General features: G+C 40.9%; 1 protein-coding gene across 5 annotated transcripts in view; it reads left to right on the forward strand.

Annotated features, from left to right (window-relative positions):
* Positions 1–23,621, forward strand: part of UVRAG (UV radiation resistance associated) — a 276,222-nt gene that overhangs the window by 135,678 nt on the left and 116,923 nt on the right. For all 5 annotated transcript variants that reach the window (XM_075546293.1, XM_075546292.1, XM_075546294.1 and 2 more), the window contains 3 exons: positions 16,330–16,414; positions 19,585–19,672; positions 21,062–21,122. In XM_075546293.1, the coding sequence (XP_075402408.1) occupies positions 16,330–16,414; positions 19,585–19,672; positions 21,062–21,122 (234 nt within the window). The remainder of the gene's footprint in view (positions 1–16,329; positions 16,415–19,584; positions 19,673–21,061; positions 21,123–23,621) is intronic.

Raw genomic sequence — 23,621 nt, forward strand, 5'->3', positions numbered from 1 at the left:
GCTAGAAGTCTGAACTTACGGGTGTCAGCTCTCGGGGAAGACTCTCTTGGTCAATTCTTTTTTGTTTTGTTTTTTTACATTTTATTAGGGGCTCATACAACTCTTATCATAATCCATACATATACATACATCAATTGTATAAAGCACATCAGTACATTCTTTGCCCTAATCATTTTCAAAGCATTTGCTCTTCACTTAAGCCCTTTGCGGTCAGGTCCTCTTTTTTTTCCCCCTTCCTCCCCACTCCCCCCTCCCTCATGAGCCCTTGATAATTTATAGATTGTTATTTTGTCATATCTTGCCCTATCCGGAGTCTCCCTTCACCCGCTTCTCTGCTGTCTGTCTCCCAGGGAGGAGGTCACATGTAGATCCTTGTAATCTGTTCCCCCTTATCAATTCTAAGGAAGTTCTCTTGATCATAAATCTTGTACCTTCCCTCATCTGTGCTTGCTGGTTTAATCTATTATATTTCAAAGGAGATTGACTTAAAGCACACCAGCCATTAAAAACACCACATCAACATAACAATGGACATACATTCTCAAATGAGGTTCTAGCCATAGGTGGAGGCTAGGATCCACAGCACTTGTTTCCAGGACACACAGTCCAATCCCACATCTATACTTGTAAACCCGAGGCTAGGTGTCCTGCTGTGTGTTTCCTGGTGTTTCCCATGATAGGATTGTTATTGTTAATTTGTCTCTTCCTCTAGGCTGTCATATCACTGAGGGCAGGGACTACCCAAGGACTATGTGGGATATTTTTATATCCTTCTGTTTAGTGTGATCCCTGAGACGTTGTGCTGAGAGCATGAATCATACGATTATCCGTCCAGTGTTAGGGAATCGGTGCTAAAGAGAGAAGACTTCTCTGGCTTCTCGTTTAGCATTCATTTGGAGAAGCACATATTCCTAGGAGAAATACCATGTTTCTGATTCTCAGTTTTCCACCATTGACAAAGCACAGCCTTATCATTTTCCTATTGCTCATTTTAATGGGAAATATTTACCTTCTCTGGTAGATTTCCTCACACAAGTTCTAGCTTTTACAGCTTTTTCTGTATTTTTTCTGCTGATAATATTAAAAACTTTCTGCATTCAATGATAATTTGCACATTGACAGTTAACGATGAGAACCTGATTGTATAATGTCCATTTTTAGCCTCAGGATGGCTCCAAGTAGATAGGAAGTTGCTGTGCCCATTCTAAGAGGTTTCCTTTTGTGTGAAACAAAGCTTTTACAAAACAACTTTTTTATTGTCAATGTGGGGAAGGCTTACTGAGTAGAAGACAGTTTCTACATTCAACAGTCCACACATGTTTGCTTCGTCTCTTTCATTACAGTCCCCTCAATGCAACACCACTCACCCTCCTGCCTATGTTGCCTGCCTCCACCTCTCCTCCTCTCCCCACCCTTCTGACATTGTCTTTGGGAAAACACTGTCCCTTCGTCTCACATGGATGATTATTCTAAGGTCCTACGGCACATGAACTTCACTAGTGTTACTGCTCCTCTTACATACCTGTCTCTTGTTGGGCTGGTAGTGGAGTCATGGGGATAAGTTCTGTTCCAGACCTGAAAGGTGACAAAGGGCCATTGTTTTGCAGGCTCCACCAGTCTATCCAACTAATAAGCTTGATCTCTTATGATTTGAGTTTCGTTCCACCTTTTCCTCCCACTTTATCCAGGTTCTAAAGTAGTGTTTTTTATGGTGTCTTAGCAGTACCAACAATGTTTACTACAGTCATTTGAGATTGGATGGGTTGAAGGTGGCATGGCCATGGACATGAATGAAAACCAAAGCTCACTGCTATCAAATCAATTCCAACTCATTATGCCCAGATAGGACAGAGTAGAACTGGAGCTAGAGGTTTCTGAGACTGTGACTCTTTACAGCAGTGGGTCTCCACCTTCCTAATGCCGCAGCCCTTTCATACAGTTCCTCAGGTTGTGGTGACCCCACAATCATAAAATTATCTTTTTTGCACTTCATCACTGTAATTTTGCTACTGTGATGAATCGGTGACCCCTGTGGGAGGGTCGTTTGACACCCCCCAAAGGGGTCGTGACCCACAGGTTGAGAACCGGGGTTTACAGGATTAGCAAGCTTCCTCTTTGTCCTGCAGAGCAGCTGCTGATTTTGAACTGCCAAGTTTGTGGCTCCTTCCATGGACAGCTTTACTGTATTCAAATTGCCTGCTGTCACATGCATTTCTATATATATTACCTTTTTCAAGATCATACATTTCCAAATTGAAATCACTATAGGGTTTGGGGGATTGTTGCCTTTTTTTTAACTTTTAAAAATTCTTTTAAAATAGTATTGAGTTTTTGGTGACAATGTCTGCACACATTATCTAATGATGCTACATTTATCATAATATGTGAATATCCTCTTCATTTGTGTTTTGTTCTAGTTTCCCTGCTCCCTTATTTTCTCATTTTTGCTTCTGAGTCATGGTTCGCCTTTTGGTCTCATGTGGATTATGTTAATGAAAGCATCTCTTTTATGGACAATAGCCTTTATTGTGTGTGCTACTCTGCCATTTTGCTAAAAGATGAACTCAGGATAGATTCAGTTCTAGATTTTAAAATGTATTTCAGGATGATAATCTCAGGATACTTCTATTCTCCCCTGTTCAGTTTGTCAAGGATTTTGTTGTTGTGGGTTTGTTTTAAAAAGAATTTGATTCCCCACATTTACCTTTCATTCTATCTGGGAGCATCTATTTTGAACCCATTCAGAGAAATCAGTGGTAGTAGTTGGGCACCATCTAGTGCTTCTGGTCTCCCAGGTTGTGACTCATATTGACTTATTTCTTTGAGCTTTTGATTACCTTCTTACTTTTTGTTTTGTTTTGCTTGTTTTCTCCTGGACAATAGAGGTCCATAGTTATGCCTTAGGTGGACATTCACAAGCTGTTGGGAGCCCACATGCCATCCACTTCACTAGGGTACAAATCATGATTTTTGTGGACTATGTTAGCAGTTGTCTTTTTCTAATAAGAGGACTAGTAAATAGTATGAGGTATAAAGCTTCAAAATGTATTTTAGTCTAGCAACTGCTACAAAGACCGGGAAGATGGAGTTCTTGGATCTTGGCAGAAAGTCCCAAGATGCCATTTTTTGTCACCAATATTAGCAAATGAACCTCTAATCAGTCATTTCTACCCATTTAAGAGCTGAGCTATAATACTAATTGCTAATAATTGCTTATTTGTGTCAGACACTGTCTCGTTTCCTGTTCTTTATATCCTTTATTCTTATCCTCTTTGTTTACTGATAACCTGTTTGAGTAGAGACTGTTATTAGGCCCAATTTAGAGATGACAAAGCTAAGTCTCAGAGAGGTTAAATGACTTCCCCAAAGACATGGTCAATTCTGGCAGAATCTGAGTTTATGCTTTCGAGGAGGCTTCAAAGGTTTCTGGGGGAAATTCCATTGTCTTTGAATTCCATTTTCGTTTTCTTTCTTTCTTTCTTTTTTTTTTAAACAATTTATTAGGGGCTCATAGAACTCTTATCATAGTCCATACATATACATACATCAATTGTACAAAGCACATCTGTACATTCTTTTCCCTAATCATTTTTTTCTCCTCTTTTCTTTTTTTACATTTTATTAGGGACTCATAGAACTCTTATCACAATCGATACATATACATACATCAATTGTTCTTTCTTTTTTTTTTAGGGCTGAAAAATATGTTTTATTGCTACAGTCTTACTTGAGCAATGTAATCTTCGACCCCCAACAACATGTCTGTTTTTTTAAATAATTTTATTGGGGGCTCATACAACTCTTATCACAATCTATATATCAATTGAATCAGGCATGTTTGTATATATGTTGACTCCATTCTTTTCAAGACATTTACTTTAAAAAAAATCATTTTATTAGGGGCTCATACAACTCTTATCACAGTCCATACATACATCAATTGTGTAAAGCACATTTGTACATTCATTGTCCTCATAATTCTCAAAACATTTGCTCTCCACTTAAGCCCATGGCATTGGCTCCTCCGAATTCCATTTTCTTTCTTTTTTAAAAACATTTTATTAGGGACTCATACAACTCTTATCACAATCCATACATACATCAATTGTGTAAAGCACATCTGTACATTGACTGCCCTCATCATTCTCAAAGCATTTGCTCTCCACTTAAGCCCTTTGCATTAGGTCCCCTCTGAATTCCATTTTCATGAACTTTTAAAAACCGCTACACAGTACTGCCTAATTACACCATAAAGGAAAATTACAGATTGTGTAGGCATCTGTGCTAGTACTTTGATTCTCTCAATCAAGTAAGTTGAACAATTTTACCATGCAAAGAAAGAAGATGAATACTTAAATTGCATCAGCATTTACTTGGATGAGTCAACCACTTATTTTTAACACTTTTATCGCTGATTTTGAGATGAGAACTATTTTGCATTACCCTTGGAATCAAAAGGTTAGGAGCTAATGTGGACATTGTCATCACTAAAGTAAGCAGTTGAGGGAGCTGCTGCTGGCTGCATTTTTCTGCCATTGGGCATCTCTGAGGTGATGGCTCTGAGGAGTGAGAAAGTAGAGAGCGTCTGGCGACAGTAATCCCAGTCTATTTGTTCAGGATGCTTATTCTTTGCCGTTGTGTTAGGTAACCAGAATCAAGGTAGCCTTCGTATTGAATACATTTTTGGACATTTACTTGCTGTTTTATATAATGATTCTTGAACCAAGTTAGGTATTTTAGAAGCACTTGAGTCTCTGGTAATACTGAAAAGAAGGGAAAATGTATTTGTCCCTTACGTTTGCAGCTGTGATTTAATGTGTTGCTGGCCAGTAGTAAAGAGATTTTCTATTATGAATTTACTAGAGGGTGCTTACGTATCGCGACTTCTCATTGGCACTTAGTACTTCCAGACACTTGATTCTGAGCTCAAGTGCTCAGCTAGCATATAAAATCAGTACTGTATGATATTTAATCATGACTTTGTTACCAATCCCTCAAAATGACCATAAAGGAATTACTTAACTTCTGCATCTTTTTACACATCTGTGCCTTTAGGAGAGTTGCTCATAATAGTGCCACAGAGATTAATGTGTGTTAATGTCTTAAAGGAGCCAAGTGCTTTTAAAATATATATTTTTGTTTATAAAATCCCATTGTGGCAGCATGATTTATTGGAAAGAGAGGAGAAGATGATTTCTACCCATGCTGCTGACTTGCTGAGTGGCCACATAACTGCAAGGGGTCTGCTGAGACCCCATGCCCCTAAGTCTCCCCTTCCTCACCTCCAAGGTAGTGATGCTGAGCTTGTGGTCAGCAGCAACTTCCAGCTGGGTCACAAGCTGATCCTTTCAGTATTAATGTTTATTAAGGTATATGTTTCCATTTATGGAAATATTAGTAGTTTAACTGGTGACATTTAATAAAAAACACATTTCCCTCATTAGTGTCCCATGCTGAGTAGGCGTCCTGCTAACTTTTGCTTCTGTGCTGTTTTGCTGGTCTTTGCCCTACCCCAACCCCAGCACCCCTGAGAAACAGTACTGTGTCAGAATGCAGTGTGCAGACACTTTGGTGTAGAAATGGGCTGAACCATTAGTCTTACAGAAGTGTGTAGCAAATGCTGACACAATCCACGAAGGACTTCTCAGCAGCACCTGGGTGTGGTGCTCACTTTTTTTTTTAATATATTGAAAAAGTTTATATTTAGCATTAGCCAGCTGGGCTCACTTTAGATCATTCCAATTTTGTTGGCAACATCTAAAGCGTCATAGTCAGGAGCCAGTCGAACATATGCCTTCTTCTCCCCATCAGGCCTGATCAAGGTGTTGACCTTGGCTACGTCAGTGTCATAGAGCTTCTTCACAGCCTGTTTGATCTGGTGTTTGTTGGCTTTGACATCCACAATGAACACAAGTGTGTTGTTATCTTCGATCTTCTTCATGGCAGACTCTGTAGTCAAGGGGAACTTGATGATGGCATAATGGTCCAGCTTATTTCTCCTGGGGGCGCTCTTCCAAGGGTATTTGGGCTGCCTCCTTAGTCTCAAGGTCTTGGGCCGTCGGAAGGTGGGTGACGTGCGGATCTTCTTTTTTTTGTGGCTGTGGACGCCTTTCAGCACGGCCTTCTTGGCTTTTAAAGCCTTTGCTTTGGCTTCCGTTTTGGGAGGGGCAAGAGCTTCCTTCTTTGCCTTCAGCGCCATCTTCGTGAAAAGGGGTGCTCACTTTTTAAGAGCAGAGGGCCGCAGGCTTTGCAGGGAAGAACTAGTCTGTAAGACAATCCGTTTGCTGATAGTGATTATCATGCATGTCACATCATTAGAACGTGCTTGCACAAAGGCAATCAGAGTTGATCCTGAAAGCGAAGTAGGGCCGGCGCAGTGAACTTCACTTGCTGTGGGAGGCGTCCAGGAGGTCAGCGGAGCACGTGGCACAGGGGCTGTGCACAAAGCGGGTAGCGGAAAGACTTGGGGTTGGAACCCACCAGCTTCTCCACGGGAGAACTAGGTGCTAGTCTGTTCGGTAAAGCTTTCAGCCTTGTGGGTCCCTCTCAGTTGACGGCAATGCTTGCTGTTGCTGTGGTTACTTATTTTGGGGAGAAAGTAGGAGGGTAACTGACTTGTTCAGGACATAACAGACAAGCAAGTGGACACGTGGCCCCAGACCTGTTGACTCCACATGCCATGCTTTTTCCACTGTTGCACAGAACTTAAAGCCTTGTCGGTACACCCTCATGCATTATTACCTTTGCAACCTGCATAAATTCTGTGAAACACACACCTTTGAATGAAATCCTGTAGAGTTCTGAAAGCAGTATAGTTAGGATTTGAACTGCAAGCGGACTGTTTCCTCAGCCCCTGGACTTTGCAGTAGAGTTTGTGCCTTTGGGAGGATCTGCTTATTGGACTCAAGCACTGCAATTAGTGCTGACCTGAGCAGCCAAGCCAACTGTGTAGCGTTATGAAAGGTATCAATTGTCTCCTGCTGCCCATTTGAGAAGCCTATCAGCTTTTTAGAGCAGGAAGGGAAAAAATAGATCTTCTCTTGGCTCAAAATCATAAGAAGAATTTCACATGCAGTTCTTATATGCGATATATAAAATTTCACAATTAAATCTAGTCAAGTGTGATTTTGCAGAAGTCCCATCAAGAAGTATCTATTAACCCTCAGGCAGGGCCCGCTCCATAAATCATAGCGCAGAAAGGGCATTTCTACAGGGAGCTAAGCTAAAGTAGGCTGAGAGAATATTGCTTTCTGGTCATCTGTCTTGATGTAGAAAACCCTGAAGAATGGCAGTTTATTGGTTTTAAGTGAAATTTTGACAGGAGCTGGCCATTGGCCAATCCGAGACCCAGCTCTCTGGTGAGAGAGGCCCTGAGGAGTCTGTGTTTTGTTTTGTTGATAGAAGCAAGATCCGTATTCTTCAGCTATGAGATTTATAGGCATCCACAGTGATATTTGGTTATTAAAAGTAAAGGCCCTGACTTGGTTCTTACTGAACAGAGGGGCTCTCCTTAACTGAGTGGAACATTGCTGTGTGCCTGCAGAGAACCAACTTTTTCAGAAAGCATTTTTGGACGATGGTATGCCAGTCCCATGCATTTGCTTCCCCTTTCTGCAAGCACCCATTGATGTAATCATAAAGACACACACCCCCATGCCTGTGCTGCTGAAGGCAAAAGAGGGTACCAGTGAGAAAGCAGGGGTTTGGCACAGTCCTCAGAGATGGAGATCAGATGATGCGCTATTGTGTCACTAAAGAAACAAAGGTCTAGGAAGCTGCTTGGAATCGCCAAATACAGAGATGCAGGAACTAATTGTGGAGTGAGAATCAGAGTGGCTGGACATTGTGGCCCAGTCTTTTCCCTCTGTATGAGAAGTAAGCATGGGTTCCAGCTGCTTTCTGCACGTACTGGATGTATGACCTGGTTAACTCTCCCTGTAGAGTGTTACGCGGGCTCTTGAGTAAAGGTGGACTTCCACAACGGACTCAGAGGGAAAACTCTTGGTTGAGATACCTTAAAATAATGCAATCTCCAAGTAAAGTTCTCCTTTCTTTGCAGTTATGGTTGTTTAAATTAAAATGACTACTTTCTCTCAACATATATAATCCGATCACTAAACCAAATTCACTGCCACCGAGTTGATTCTTATTTAGAGTGAGCCTATAGGGCAGGCTTAAAGCAGCCCCTGTACTTTTAGGAGACTAACTGTTTACAGGAGTAGAAAGACTCCTCTTTCTCCTGAGGAGCGGCTCATGGTTCGACCTTGTGGTCTGCAGGCTAAAATGTCACCACTGTGTCACCGGGGCTCCACACGCAGTGTGAGACAAAGCTTAATCTTCATTAGGATATGCCCGTGCACACTGAGCTGGCTCAGCTTTCTCATTCAGGATGAGGACTTCCATATAAATAAATGTTACCACCTTCAAACGGAGCCGACATCAATTGTCTACGCAGTGTAATCACTCGGGAAGTTGGAGAACCAAGGGTCATCAAATATGTGAGGAAAACATAATGAGAGAGACCAATCTGTACAACCAAACAAACGAACCAAAAACACGACCCCACTGCATGGAGTGAGTACATTCCGACTCAGAACAATCCTATATAGGATTTCTGAGACTAAATCTTCCCAGGAGCAAACAGCTGGAGTGAAGACTGGTGGATATGAACTCCTGACCAGGGCTGCTTTGCACAAACAGAAGAGAAACACAAAGAATAGAAACAGGCTTTAAAAAAGTTAGTATCCTTAGAGTTAACTTAGGTCCTCTGCCTCGGGGGTAGAAATCTGGTAATAGCTTCACTTCTGCCCTAACAACAGAAAGCTATTGTGTCAGGGGGAAGAGACAGGAAAATCAAAATACTACCCTCCAATACCACCCTTGGGGATAAGGCAGGGAAGTGTACTGGATATGGTTTTATTAAAGCTCTCCTGCAGAGAGGGGACAGGCCCACTGAAACAGCTTTACCCCCGATAGACACAGGTATGTGCCTACGTTTATCTAAGGCTTACCAGGGACAAAAGAGAAACACCCTGTCCCCACCACAGGGCTGGCAAGCCAGGGTAACAAGCCACCTGGGGGAGCCTAGTGAGACCCCGACTTGGCAGATTGATTTACAGGGATTATCTAAATCTGAAAATGGAACAGGAACATTGAACGTCTCTGACAAACCATCCTCAATCCAAATAAGAAAAAATTGTAAAGACTCTGGGGTACCGCACATAACCATGGCAACAGCAAAACCCAACCCCAGCTCACTTCTTATTTGGATTGACTCAACTTCCAGACGAATAGTCTAGTAAAAGAAGCATGCCCTTTTCTGGGCATACATTCTACTCATTTCACTTTTTCCTGTCCTGCCCAGGATGTTTAGCATTCAGGTAACATTTTGGAGACAAGTAGATAAAGCAGAACCAAACACCACCAGCCCCCACCCATCAGCACTACCACTAACAGAACCTATTGTCAATGTGACCAACACATGAACAGTAAACTACTCAGATTATGTCAGAACCATTATAGTTGGGGCTTAAAATAATTATGCTTGATATGCTAAAAATGTTCTTGTAATAATATAGCTAAGTGAATGAACAGATGGAGCATTTCAAGAAAAAAGGAAAAAATAATCATTATGATACAAGCAAAAAACAGTAACAAAGATGAAGAATGCACTTGATACGCCTCAGCAATTGGTTTGACCTGACCAAAGGAGAAAAAAAACTGAACTTGAAGTTAATTATATAGAAATTAATCAAACTGAGGCACAGAGAGAAAACAAAGACTTAACAATTGGGGTGGAGGTGTGTAGAACAGAGTATCTAAGAGCTGTGAGAAAATAGCAAATGGTCTGATGTAGTAATTGACTCCTAGAAAAATAAGACAGAGAGAAATGGGGCAGAGGAAATAGTTGAAGAGAATACAGACCATGAATTTTCCCAATATGAGATAAGGTAAAATAAGCATTGCTAAATAAAGGAAAGAACCAGGAAGTAAAAACTATATAGAGAGGTATAAATATAGATGTGTACATATGTAAATATATTAACATATAAAGATAAGGGTATTGATCTATGTACATATTCTTATATGTTAATACATTAAGGTAGCAGGCGGACTTTGGGCTGCTACTCAAGTCTACCTTCAGCACAAGGACACTTTGTTCTAATAACATAGCACTGTGTGATACTCACCTTCCCAATAGGAACACTGAGAACAAAATGAGTGCGTAAGCACATGTGGTGAAGAAAATGGATGATCCCCGGCTATTAAAAGATACAGTGTCTGCAACCGCTGAAGCCAAAGCAGGTGAACAAGCAAATGTGGTGAAGAAAGCTGATGGTGCCTGGCTATCAAAAGAGATAGTGTCTGGGGTCTTAAAGGCTTGAAGATAAACAAGCGGCCATCTAGCTCAGAAGCAACAAAGCCCACATGGAAGAACACACCAGCCTGCATGATCACATGGTTCCAAAGGGATCAGTTATCAGGCATCAAAGAACAAAAAATCATATCATTGGATACACACCTCCATGATACGATCGCCGAGGACAAACGGTGTATAAGCAAATGTGGCGAAGAAAGCTGAAGCTGCCCGGCTATCAAAAGAGATAGTGTCTGGGGTCTTAAAGGCTTGAAGGTGAACAAGCGGCCATCTAGCTCAGAAGCAACAAAGCCCACATGGAAGAAGCACATCAGCCTGTGCGATCAGGAGGTGTCAAAGGGATCAGGTATAAGGCATCATCAGAAAGAAAAAAAAATCTTACCATAGTGAATGAAAGGGGAAGTGCAGAGGGGAGACCCAAAGCCCATTTGTCGGCCACTGGAGATCCCCTCACAGAGTGGTCTAGGGGAGGAGTCAGGGTGCGATGTACCACCGAGGAAGAATACAGCTTTCCTCCAGTCCCTAAATGCTTCCTCCCCCCCCCAACTACCATGATCCGAATTCTACCTTGCAAGTCTGGATAGAGCAGAGATTGTACACTGGTGCAGATAGGAGCTGGAGGCACAGAGAATCCAGGGAGGATGACACCTTCAGGACCAGGGGTGTGAGGGGAGATACTGGGAGGGTAGAGGGTGAGTGGGTTGGAAAGAGGGAACTGATTACAATGATCTGCATGTGACCTCCTCCCTGCAGGACGGACAACAGAAAAGAGGGTGAAGGGAGACGCCAGATAGGGCAAGATATGACAAAATAACAATTTATAAATTATCAAGGGCTCATGAGGGAGGGGAAGCGGGGGGGTGGGGAAAAAAGAGGACCTGATGCAAAGGGCTTAAGTGGAGAGCAAATGCTTTGAAAATGATGAGGGCCAAGAATGTACAGATGTGCGTTATACAATGATGTATGCATGGATTGTGATAAGAGTTGTATGAGTCCCTAATAAAATGTTTTTTAAAAAGCTATCGTGTCTGTGGTTTGAAGGACTTGAAGTCAAACAAGCTGCCATCCAGCAGAGGAACAACCAAGCCCACGTTGAAGAAGCATCCAGCCTGTGCAAGTACGAGTTGTTAATGGGAACAGGTGTCAGAAGCTCAAAAGTAAACAATCATATTGATGTGAAGGAGAGGGGTCAGAGTGGAGACACAGAGCCCATCTGTTGATAATTGGACATTCCCTCACAGAAGGTTCACACGAAGGGACTAAACATCCAGGGTGCAGTATAGCCCTGAAAAAACACACAACACTCCTCTAGTTCTTTATTACTCTCTCCCCAACTATTACGGCCTCAGTTCTGCCTCACAAATCCTGCTAGACGGGCATATGTACATTGGTGCAGATAAGAGCTTTCGATACACAGAACCCAGTATAGATTAAACCTCTCAAACAGTAATGGGAGTAATGATTCCATGAGAGTACAGGAAGGTGGGGGGAGGGCAAGAAGTGGAACTGATAGCAGTGATGGCTGTATAACCCTCCTTGAGGGGACAAATAACAGAATTGTAGGTGAAGGGATACATTGGATGGCATAAAATATTAAAAAGATTGTAATAATATAGAGGATTCATGAGGGTGATAGGCTGGTGGAGGGAGGGAGGGAATAAAGGGGCTGATATTAAAGCGCTCAAGAAGAAAGATAATGTGAAAACTATGGTGGCAGCATCTGTACAAGTTCACTTGATATAATTGGTTTGTGGATTATTATATCTGCAAGGACCCCAATAAAATGATTAAAGAAAAAAAAGTATTCCTAGTAGAGTTTCAGTCTATGCATGTATAGGGTTATTCCAAACAAAACATATTTAAACATGCATTTGTGGTTGGCGGATGGCTGCAGAAAAATTTTCTCCGTAATATGAGGGTGCATTAAAAAGTTTGTGAAGTACTCAGCTCCACTACCACCCCATCAATGTGATCACTCATTGGGATATGTTTGAATCAGTTGGCTGCGGGCAGAGCAGATTACCTTCCATAGAGGTCATGCTTAATCACTTCTCAATTACAAAAAGACCAGAACACGCGTGTGCATGCACACACACACACACAAAGATAGATGCCTTTGTGTAAACCTCTGTAAACCAAGGAATTCTGAGGAAGCCAGAAACTACTGACAAGGAAGAATTCAGGAGAGCCAATACCCTAATTTGGACTTTCAGCCTTTTTAATTCTGAGAAAATAAATTTGTGTTCTTTAAAGCTGCTCACTTGTGGTCTTTGTGTTACAGCAGCACTAGGTACTAAGACAAACACAAACTTGAATCTTATACAAATAAATTGAGAGCTCTAGAAATGGTTAAAGGAAAGGTAACTATTAAGGGCATTTTTGTTATCTTGAATCACTAAAAGATAATTAGCTCTTGACTAGAGCTAAAGTAGTAATGCTTGTGGATTTATAACATGCATGAATGTAGATATTTAAGAGCAATAGGAAAGAATAATTGGGAATTTACTATCTTAAGGTTTTTATCGTACACATGGAATGGTGTACTATTTGATGGTAATCTATAAATTCTAAGACAAACACTAAGAATTCTAAATAGAAATTTAAATATGTCAATAGTGAATTAAAAATGGACCTTTTTAAAAAGAATACCTTCAATCCAAAAGCATAAGGAAAAGGAGGTAAAAAGAAATAACGAACAGATGAAACATGGGAATTAGCAAAATGACATTAAAGCTTATATTAAATGTACTAAATAATCTCAACCACCCAATTAAAACAACAGACTGTCCCAATTTAGTAAAAAGGCAAGACCCAACTATATTCTGTCTACACAAGAAATCCACTATAATTGCAAAGATATAAATAAAAAGTAAAAGGGTGGAAATATATATCATGCAAACACTAATCTAAAGAATACTGAAGCAGGCTATACCTAGAACTTTTAGTTATATGTACTATATTCAGTACCATAAAGCAGAATTAAAGAATTAAAATTATATGATATACATTCTCTCACCAAAACAGAAATAAACTAGAACTCACTAACAGAATGATAAGTGGAAAAATACCAAAGCTTTGGAAATATTAAAAACACATGTAAATAAATGGAATACCAAGAAAAACTGGAAAATATTTTAACCAATTTGAAATGAAATTATAATAAATATATCAGCATTTAAAGCAATATAGGGAACTCATAACATAAATGCTTATATTAGAAAAGAAGAAAGGTCTCTAATCCATACTCTAAGCTGATATCTAAAGAAAAAAGAGTAAGTTTAAATTAATTTAGTAGGAGGAGGTAATGATGATGAACAGAAATGGGGAAAATTGGAAACAAAAAAATACTGGAGACTATGAAACCAAAAGGTTGTTCTTTGAAAATCAATAATATTGATAAAGCCTAAAGTAGATGAACCAAGAAGAAAAGGAAGAAAACCCAAGTGATCAGTAACAGAAATGAAAGAAGGGGCATCACTACAGACCCTATAGAACTTTAATCCCTTCTAAAGTTTTACTGACATATAATTCATGTACCATTGTAATTCAGTTCAGTCATATTTAAAAGGGTTGTGCACTCATCACCAAAATAAATTTGAGAACATTTCTTGGTCTCATTATGATTAGCTCATTTCCTCCCAACCTCCCCTAGAAGATAATACTTGGAATTACACAACAGTAGTATATCACAAGGACATAGCACCTAGGCTGAAGACTTCACTGGCGAAATACGGGATTATTTGGACCCAGGATAATCGTGTACAATAATAAATGACAGATCATCGAAAAGTGAAATTGAACCTATGATACCATATTGATAAAAACAGGCAGTTATGGAGAGAGGAGGGTTTCTGCATTTATTAAAATGCTGACTGATAAATGTTAGGGATTACTGGAGCTGAATAGTTATAACCAGCATAGTAAAAATCGATTCATACAGAAGTCCACAATCAATGCTAAATATAGGAAGTAACTGTGAGAAGCAAGATACGTGCTTAATCTTAAAGATGGACATCATTGCTTCAAGACATAATACCCTTAGAAGGACACATCAGTCACCTCATATTTGGACAAGTATTCTTGTATAGCTTGAACAGCCTCCAGCGAGGTCTATCATGCCATTGTCTTTATATTACTTAAATGAGTTGTAATTTAGGTTGCATTTTCTGAGGTATCTTCAAATAATTAGCTCTTCAGTAACTGAATCTAACTAATGAAAAGTCACTCAGGTTTATTCCACCGCCTATCCTGCTAACTATGTTGTTATATATTAATTTTTTATTTCAAAAAAATCAGTTTAAATGTTTAGGGGTGATAATGCCAATACCTTCTAAAGCCTAGATTTTGATAATGCCTATGATCTCTCAAGTTACTTTTTTTCTGGGTCTAGATTTACTCTTAGTTTTATTTAGAAATCATTCCAGACTTACCAAAAATTTGTAAGAATCAGAACAGTACAAAGATCACATATCCTTCTCCCAGATTTAGTTATTGTTAGCATTTTACCCTATTTGCTAGCTAGTTCGAATACTTTTAGGTTTTATTTTCCTTTTTGCCATATTGAACGAAGGAATTTTCTCTTTTGGGCATGTAACAATATGTGCAAAATGGCATGAGCATGGCCATTTGTGACCTCATGCAACATGAGATGTACCTCATGCTTCCCTATTGCTACAGACTTACAATTATGGGGATTTATCGGGGACGTTACCAGCATACCACAAGTCAGGAGCACCCACTCTGCACGCCCACTCCACTTTCTCACAGTCTTGGGGGTGCAGCACTCTGCTGTCTCAACGTGGCTCCTCTGTTCTATCCCATGATCTCTGTGCTGTGGCCTCTGGGTTCGGCCTCTACTACTTTAGGCAGGGATTTTGAATGTGCTCCACACATGGCTCTTATTCCTTGATGATTCTGGGAATTCATAAAAGACTGGCTTTGATGGGGGTATGTTTTTTGTCTTATCAGCAGACAAGGGAATAAAGGGTGCGACTTGATTCACACCCTCTAGTAAGGTGAACATCCTGAACACATTTTAATTGCGTCCTGTCAATTAGCACACTAGGGGACTCCCTCCAAGATGGGATTATAGCCATAGGCATAGGAAGCTAGAATTTACGATCCATACCCAAAAAGGACTAAGAATGGAAGAGCCATATTATGAAATTTCAGTTTACCACAGGTTGAATTTACTGTAGACAAAAAATAATGTAACTATCCATCGAGGTGGAATTCTAGTACTTTCTGCTGAAAGTACATGTGTGCTGGGGCCAGTGGTGTCCATCTAAAAGGGGTTATGAAATCATACTGCTAATGAAAGTTCGAGTCTAGCTCGAGCCATCTCTGAAGAAAGGAGTAATCAGCTTATGGAGCACAGTTCTACTCTGACACGCGTGGGGTCCTCATGAGTTGGAATGTCTGAGGCTGCGGGTCTAAGCAGCTGTGCTATAGAGGGAGCTTTTCCCTGCTCTGCTTTTTCTTCCTCACTAATGTTATGTAGCACTTATGGTCCAAAGAAATCTATTGCTTTTTCTTTAAATGAAGTTGTCTGAATTTGGAAATCCCGTCAGGATTCTTTGGTAGGCAATTCAGAAATCTATCAGCAGGGAGGCTTAGAATTCTGTTCATTTGGCTCGTGTTAGAGACATGGGCCTGGCAAAGGGCTTCCATAAAGATTACAGCCAAGAAAACCGTTGAAAGAAGTTCTACTCTGCTCCATGGGGCTGTCATGAGACAGGGACCCACTTGATAGAAGCTAACAACAATAACAACCAAGAATGACTTGTGTGAAAATTCATCTCCCTGGAAGACCTCTATACACAACCTACTGTGCCCTCTAAGTCTACTCGTTTCCCTTCATGCTCAATCAGTTCAGGCCTGCCTGTGTGGTTGAGGCTGAGCATTCACTAGCAATGCAAAATCTGGAATTGTTTCCTTCAATCTCTCTCTAGGAAATGCATTTTCAACGGAACACCTCAAGCTTCAACTCCAGAAGGAATCCCTAAACGAGTTGAGGAAAGAGTGCACTGCACAAAGGTAAGTGGAACGCTGAGAATAGTTGCTATGAGTATTGGGTTTCCTTTGGAGCTAAGATTTGGAGAAGTAGCATTCTTTCAATATTGCTGGTATTGGTTTATATTCCACACATGTCAGCATCACATGTATTTATTCAAGAAGTATTTATGAAGTTATGCGGAGTCGCTGGGTGTTGCATACAAAGGCTCACAGGAAGAAAGACCAGGGGATCCCCTGAAAACCTTGGGGAACACAGTCGACTCTGCCCCACCTTAGGCCCCTCACATCGGCGCAGATTGGTTTTGTGACCGTTGCGCTCGGCTACAGAGCACCATTGAGAGCTTCCAGACAAGGGCACAGAAACAGAGCCTGCTCTTCAAGTTGGCAAGGCCTCACCACTGAGGCTTAATCAAGGGCATCTCATTGCCCTTCCCTCCCCACCAATGTTGTGGTTTATAGCTTTTCTTCAGAATTATTTCTCCTTCTCAGTAGCTGATTAGAATCACCTCAGCACAGCTTCCTAGATTATCTCTAACATCAGTTTCTCCATCTTTCTAGTTCATTGTCCGTATGACTGTCTCACTTTCATGAAAACTCATTGCTTTAAAAAAAAATAAAAGAAAGAAAACTCATTGCAATTGAGCTGATTCTAATTCACAACATCCCTCTAGGACAGAAGCAGAAATTCCGATCTTTTCCCCTTGGAGCATCTGGTGAATTTGAACTGCTGACCCCGAGGTTAGAAACCAAACATGATGTGTTAGTCGGGGTACTTTAGAGAAACAAATCCACAGAAACTCATGTGTAAGAGTTTTATATAAAGGTTAAGTGTGCATCAAGAAAACATCCCAACCCAGTTCTGCCCAAGTCCACACGTCAAACATTAACCCATATGTCCAACACCAATCCACAAAGTCCTCCTCCATCTCACAAAACAGACACAGTGACACTGACTGCAGGAGGAAAGCCAAGTCAGTGAGTGTGTAAGCATCTCAGCGCTGGCAGGGGTCTCCACACGGGTGCTCCAGCACCCAGGGCTGCATCAGGATAGGTCCATGTGGCCTCTCAGGGATGTCTCACAGGAAGTGAGCCTTGCCAGCTAAAGCAGGGAGCTGGCTAACACAGCTGCAGCCTGGTCTGACCATCAAAAAGAAAGAGACCCAAGAACTAGAAAGGCGAGGCTCACTGAGCCATATATCTCTCTGCCCTTCAATTAACCCCACATGTGTTTAATCAGCCAATAAACTAACTACCTCACATGGTAACCCATGATGTCATCAAGACTATCAGACTTCTCTAACTAAAATATTTTTACCATACTTTTGTCTGTTAAAATGAGGATTCTTTTGCTGCACCCTTAAGTCAGTTGGCACTGTGGGTTAGGCGTTGATCTGCTAACCACAAGGTTCTGGTTCAAACCAACCAGCCACTCTGTGGGAGAAAGATGAAGCTGTTTGCTACCATAAAGATGTATAATCTCAGAAGCTTTACATAGAGTCTCTAGAGTCTGAAACAACTCAGTGGCAGAGGGTGATTGTCTATGTATATGTATATATATATATATATACATATATATATATATATATATATATATATATATCCACTGAGTGTGTGTGTGCATACATATATTGTGAAGGTTAATTTTATTCTCTCCTACCATTCATGTGACAAATGCTAGTAGTTTTTCTCCTTATTTTTTATAGCACATACTTGATTTGTTGCCGCTTTTATACTTTGCTCATCTTTACTTCACTTTTCCTGGAAAGTCTTCCCATCTTGCATTTTTTTCAAGAAACCTGAGCAATTGAGTACTCCAGAATGCCAAACCTGGAAGGAATTACAGAGACCATCTGCTCACATTCTCTCCTCTTGCAGATAGGAAAGTTCGGGTCTGGAGGTTACTGCTTGTCCAATTTCTTAGCAAAGCCAGGAATACACACTATTTACATTGTCAGTGCTCTCTGCATTATGCAGCAGCTTCCCCATTCTGCATGGACTTACTTACAGCTTCTCCTAAATTCTCTGTAAAATTGTTCACACAGATGCGAAGGTAATTTTTTCTATGGGTATTTTATATGATACTCATGTTTCCTAAATAGTTCAAGAAAAGAACTGGGTGATTTCGTTCCATAATTTTTATTGTTGTTCTTTTTAACTTTCCCCCCCTTTTAAACATGACAGCAGCTTATTTTTTAGATGTAGTTGTGAGTGAAAACCGTACCACCATATATACTTGTGTATAAGCCGAGTTTTTCAGCACAATTTTTATGCTGTTTTTGAGGTAAGATTAGGTACCTCAGCTGATATTTGGGTCTGCTTTTACTCGAGTATATACAGTACTATTCTATTTTGAAGTGATACCTTATAGACCTTCCTTGAAAGCTTGGCCTCCTATTGAATAGTGGTTGGCACAACTAACCGTCAAAGCCAGTTAGAGAATAAAAAGTGGTTTGAGACCTTGGTCTGCTTACTCAAGCCTCTAAATCTCATTTCTGGTTTGTAATACAGTCTAGTAACACCAGCCTGATAGAATTGTTGTGACAGTTAAATAAGACCATTTGTAGAGTGCCTGGGACATAGCAGGCACAACCACCCAACCAACTTCACGGCCATTGCGTCCATTCCAACTCACAGCAAGCCCATAGGCGGGGCAGAACCTCCTCCCTGGGGGTTCTGAGATGGCAACCGCTCATGGGAGTAGAAAGCCTTGCCTTCCTCCCTAGGAGTGGCTGGTCCTTTCAAACTGCTGACCTTGGGTTTAGCAGCCTAACTCTGCCCCCAGGGCTCCTTAGTAGGCACATAGCCAATGTTATTTGCACCTTCTCTATCTCTTAGCTGGGAGAAAGAGGAGACTTTTGGTTCCTATAATAAGCTACAGCCTCTTAAACCCAAGGGGTTGCTGTGAGTCTGAATGAACGTGATGGCAGTTTGATATCTCACAATATGGCTCCAGGCACACCCAGTGCCCCTCAACTTGATTGTTAGCTAGCTTGATTGGCAGCATTTGGAGATAGGCCAAGACTCGTGGTAACTATTATTCTTGCCTCTCCTAGTTTCTTTGGCCTCTTACAGACCATTTATTCCTCTATATCTGTTATGCAGACATGAATGTTAGAAAATTAATATGAGACAGCATCTGAGCTTGTTTTCTTTTTCTTTTTAATAAATATGTTTTTCTCTTTACTTACTAGAGAACTTTTTTTGAAGACCAATGCCCAGTTGACAATTCGATGCAAGCAATTGCTATCGGAACTTTCCTACATTTATCCTATTGATTTGGTAAGTTTTCAGTCTTCTGAAGAGATATTTGATTGTAAAAAAAGTATTCCAGTTTGAAATTCCTCCCAGTGACACACCCATTGCTTTGGCTTAATCGGGTGCTATGAGGCAACTCATTCAGAAGCTATTATCCCTTTGGGTTTGGATTGGTCTGGCCTCAGTTTTAGAGTATCTTTTTTCTAAAATAAATGCAGCTGTGGTGGTGTGCACTCATTTTCTTTAGTCTCTTTTCAGCCACCCAATGAGCCACGGCCACCATTTCTGTTATACATAGGCAGACATACGCAGTGACATGTGCACTGCTCTAAAACATAAACCTATTTTTATTTGTTGGTGCTGCTTATGATATTCTTAGAAAGCAGGCTGCCTGGAGAACAGTCCAGAAAAGGAAGTTCTTGTTCTCACAAACAGGTGACAGGAATCCATTAAGCTGCGTGCCATTTCCAGTGAGAAGACATTGTTTGCTAGCTAAGACCTCTGACGTTTTGTGCCATCTGAGGTGTCAAATGTCGTTTGAACAAGAATCTGGTGTGTAGAAGAATCAAACTCTGATGACATTAAATGCTCACTTTTATTCTAAAAAATAATAAGATATTCCTAGAATCACTGCCAGGATGTTGTCAAGCCTAGATTCTTATTAAGTGCAAAATAGTAAAACTTCAACAAAACTGATTAGAATTTTTCCCTAAGAGAACCAAATATTCTGTTTGATTGTTTTCTTTGTTTTCTCTTGACTGAAAATATAATTTAAAATATAATTTAAGAGAGGAACACTGATAGGATTTGAGATTGTTCAGAGGATCTTGTATAAACCCACATGGGATTTTTAGGTTTTATAGAGATTAACTGGTGAACAAAAAGATTCTTATGATAAATTGCACATGGTGTTTTCTGCTTGAACATGGCATTTTGGATGGTTTTCTTAAAGAAAATGTCCGGCCCATGCAAACAGAGAGGGCTAGTGTAATGAGGTACCCTGTGCTACTCAACACCCAGCTTCAGCAAGAGTCATGTCGGAGTCCTCACTGAGCCTACGGAGATTTTCTGACAATCTCTTTGAGAGGGATGTGTGTGCAGGGGCAAGGGTGGAATTAAAAGGTAAAGCTGTTTTCCAGACCTGTATACGTCCCTTCGTATGTAGGTATGCAGGTGAAGGAGCCTGACTGTGTGTGGTCAGGGTGCTCCTGACTGAGGCTCCTCACCGAGGTTAGTGATTCAAATGCCCCAGCTGCTCAGCGACAGGAAGATGGGCCAGGCCGCTTCCAGAAAGATCACAGCCTACGGACAGTCAGCCTACTGTGACCTGTAGGGTCGCTACGAGTCAGAAGCAAATCAACGGCGGTGGCTTTGTCTATATTTATTAATTTCATTCTCTGGTAAAATTTGCAGAACGACCATAAAGATTACTTCGTATGTGGGGTCAAGTTGCCCAATTCTGAGGACTTTCAAGGTATTTTATGTCTTCTTTTCCGTCTATAGATTTGGTGTGTGTACTATGTGTGTGTAGTCATAGAAGGAGGGGGAGTGGGGATGGAGACATGTTGAAATTGTTTACCTTGTGCTTTGTCCAGAAGACTTTTGGAACTTCTGCCCTTTCTCAATTGGAAATAGAGAGAGTCCATTTCCCTGATGAAAAATAGAGAGACGATTTGGGCTAATTGTGGTCCAAAACAGAATTCTATCCTTAAACTTGAAAATGGTTTTTAAATGACCTTTAAGAAAATCAGGCAGTATGATTCAGGATAGTACTAAAGTCTCTTACTTTATCTCATGAAACTTATGTGTGGTTGAGAGAAGAGCAACAAAAGAATATTTTTCTTAGTTGAATAACTTTTAAGATTCCTAGTCTAAACCATGTTTTAAGGTCTCTTGGATGTCTCTGTGGATTATTCCTGAAGCTAGTACATTATGTATTTGAGACAAAATTACTCAAGAAGAAAGCATTGCTCATTTTGATCAGGCTGCTTCCATTTTTCTATGAGGTGACTATTGTGGATATTTTGGGGTCTGTTTGTGATCATGAATCAGAATTGCTCAACCACCACACCACCATTTAAGACGATTTGACTTTTAACAAGGGTTTCTGGGTCCTACAGCAAGTAGTTGGGACATTTCCTTGTCTCGTGTAATCCTGAAGGAATTGAGGCAGCTTGACATGCTGATGACCCAGGGGAGGGAAGCCAGTGTCCCAGGCCTGCTTACTCTTCTACAGACCAGGTAATTTAGAGCAGGTCATAGAACGTTGAGTTGATTGCTTAATCTATAGTATGAATATTTACATCCTACCTGCCACACATGGTTGTTTTGAAGATTAAATAGAATTTAACATCATCTGGAAAACAGACGAGATTGATGGTCAAACGAATTGGCAGGAACATGACCTCCCAGGCCCACATTGTAGCCAATAGAGCTGTGGAACTCATCCTGCATAACTTCTCCTACATATTTACCATCACATTCTGGTTTCCATTTGTGCTGTTCACTCAAGACCAAGCCCAAAACAAAACCTACTGCCATCACATCAGCTCTGACTTACAGCAACCCTGTAGGACGAGTGGAACTGCTTCACAGAGTTTCCAAAGCAGTGGGCGTTTGAGGCCCAGCCTTTCCGTTAGCAGCCTAATGGTGAATCCAGTGTGCCACTAGGGCTCGTTTGTAGACCCAAGCTAACACTTGTCCTCTCTCTGTAAGTAAGCCTTGGACTGCTAACTGCAAAATCTGTGGTTCAAACCCACCAGCTGCTCCACAGGAGAAAGATGAGACTGTCTGCTCCCGTAAAGATTTGCAAAGCTTGGGAAGCCCTCACCAGGGACTTACGAGCACTACGTTTGGGTTTGGAAGAATGCTGTATATGACTTATCTGTCATCCTCACAAAACCAAAGAAACCCACTAAGAAAGGTGGTATAATCCTCATTTTTCAATGTGTACGATGAGAAGTAGAGCTGCTTAATGACTTACTTGAGGCAACACTAAGTAATGACCTAGCTTAGACTTGTCCACATGTGTGTTGATACTAATTTTAGGTAAAGTTGTGGTGTCGTAAAGCTCCCAGCTCATTCCACCACCCCCCCCCCCCACATCCATTGGGTTAACAGACATGAATTGCATACCTTGAGTCCTGGGAACAGATCATTTATTCAAAAAATATTCTTGAACTTCCATGGGTCACTGCTGGATTGTGAGGGTCTAGCAGTGAACAACGGAAACCTGTCTTCTCCCTCAGCCTGTTGAGGATGACAATCAATAAACAAGTTTTAATCATGGAGTACACAATCATAGCTAATAGTGGGAACCGCCTCGGAATTGAGACGGACCGACCCAGTGGCGGGAACAGTGGCTCAAACCAAAACATTGTGAGTCTGGTGCAGGATAGGGGTGTCACATTCTGTTGTACACAGGGCCACTCTGAATCAGAACTGACTCGATGGTACCGAACAACAACTCACAGGTGACTCCTCGGCACCAAAGAACACTGTAGATAGAGCAATCAGAGCCACCTCTCTGGGGGATATTTAGCATGAGCTATGAAGGCTGAGAAGGAGCGAGCATGCTAGACGTGGAGAAGGAGCATTTCTAGAAGAGAGGGCAGCAAATGCAAAAGCCATGATGGAAAATGGAGTGTGGCATGTCTAGACAAAGAGAGTTTTAGGATAGGGGAGAAAAAATATATGTATTTTAGGGATATCCTTTAATCACTTACAAAATGAGAGAATATCTACATCTCTGATTTTTTTATAATGACTGAATGTGTTATGTGTATGTAGGTAGGTAAGTATATGGAGGTGTGTGTGTGTGTGTGTGTGTGTTAGACTGGATTCTCTAGAGAAGCAAAGGGAGTAACCCTTATGAATTTGTGTGTATAGAATATGAATGATTGACTTTATATCAAGAAAGTGGCTCTCATACAGTTGTAGAAGTAGGAAAGTTGTGGGTCAGGTGTTAAGTTGG

Source organism: Tenrec ecaudatus, chromosome 4, assembly GCF_050624435.1.
Source record: "Tenrec ecaudatus isolate mTenEca1 chromosome 4, mTenEca1.hap1, whole genome shotgun sequence".
Lineage (NCBI taxonomy): Eukaryota > Metazoa > Chordata > Mammalia > Afrosoricida > Tenrecidae > Tenrec > Tenrec ecaudatus.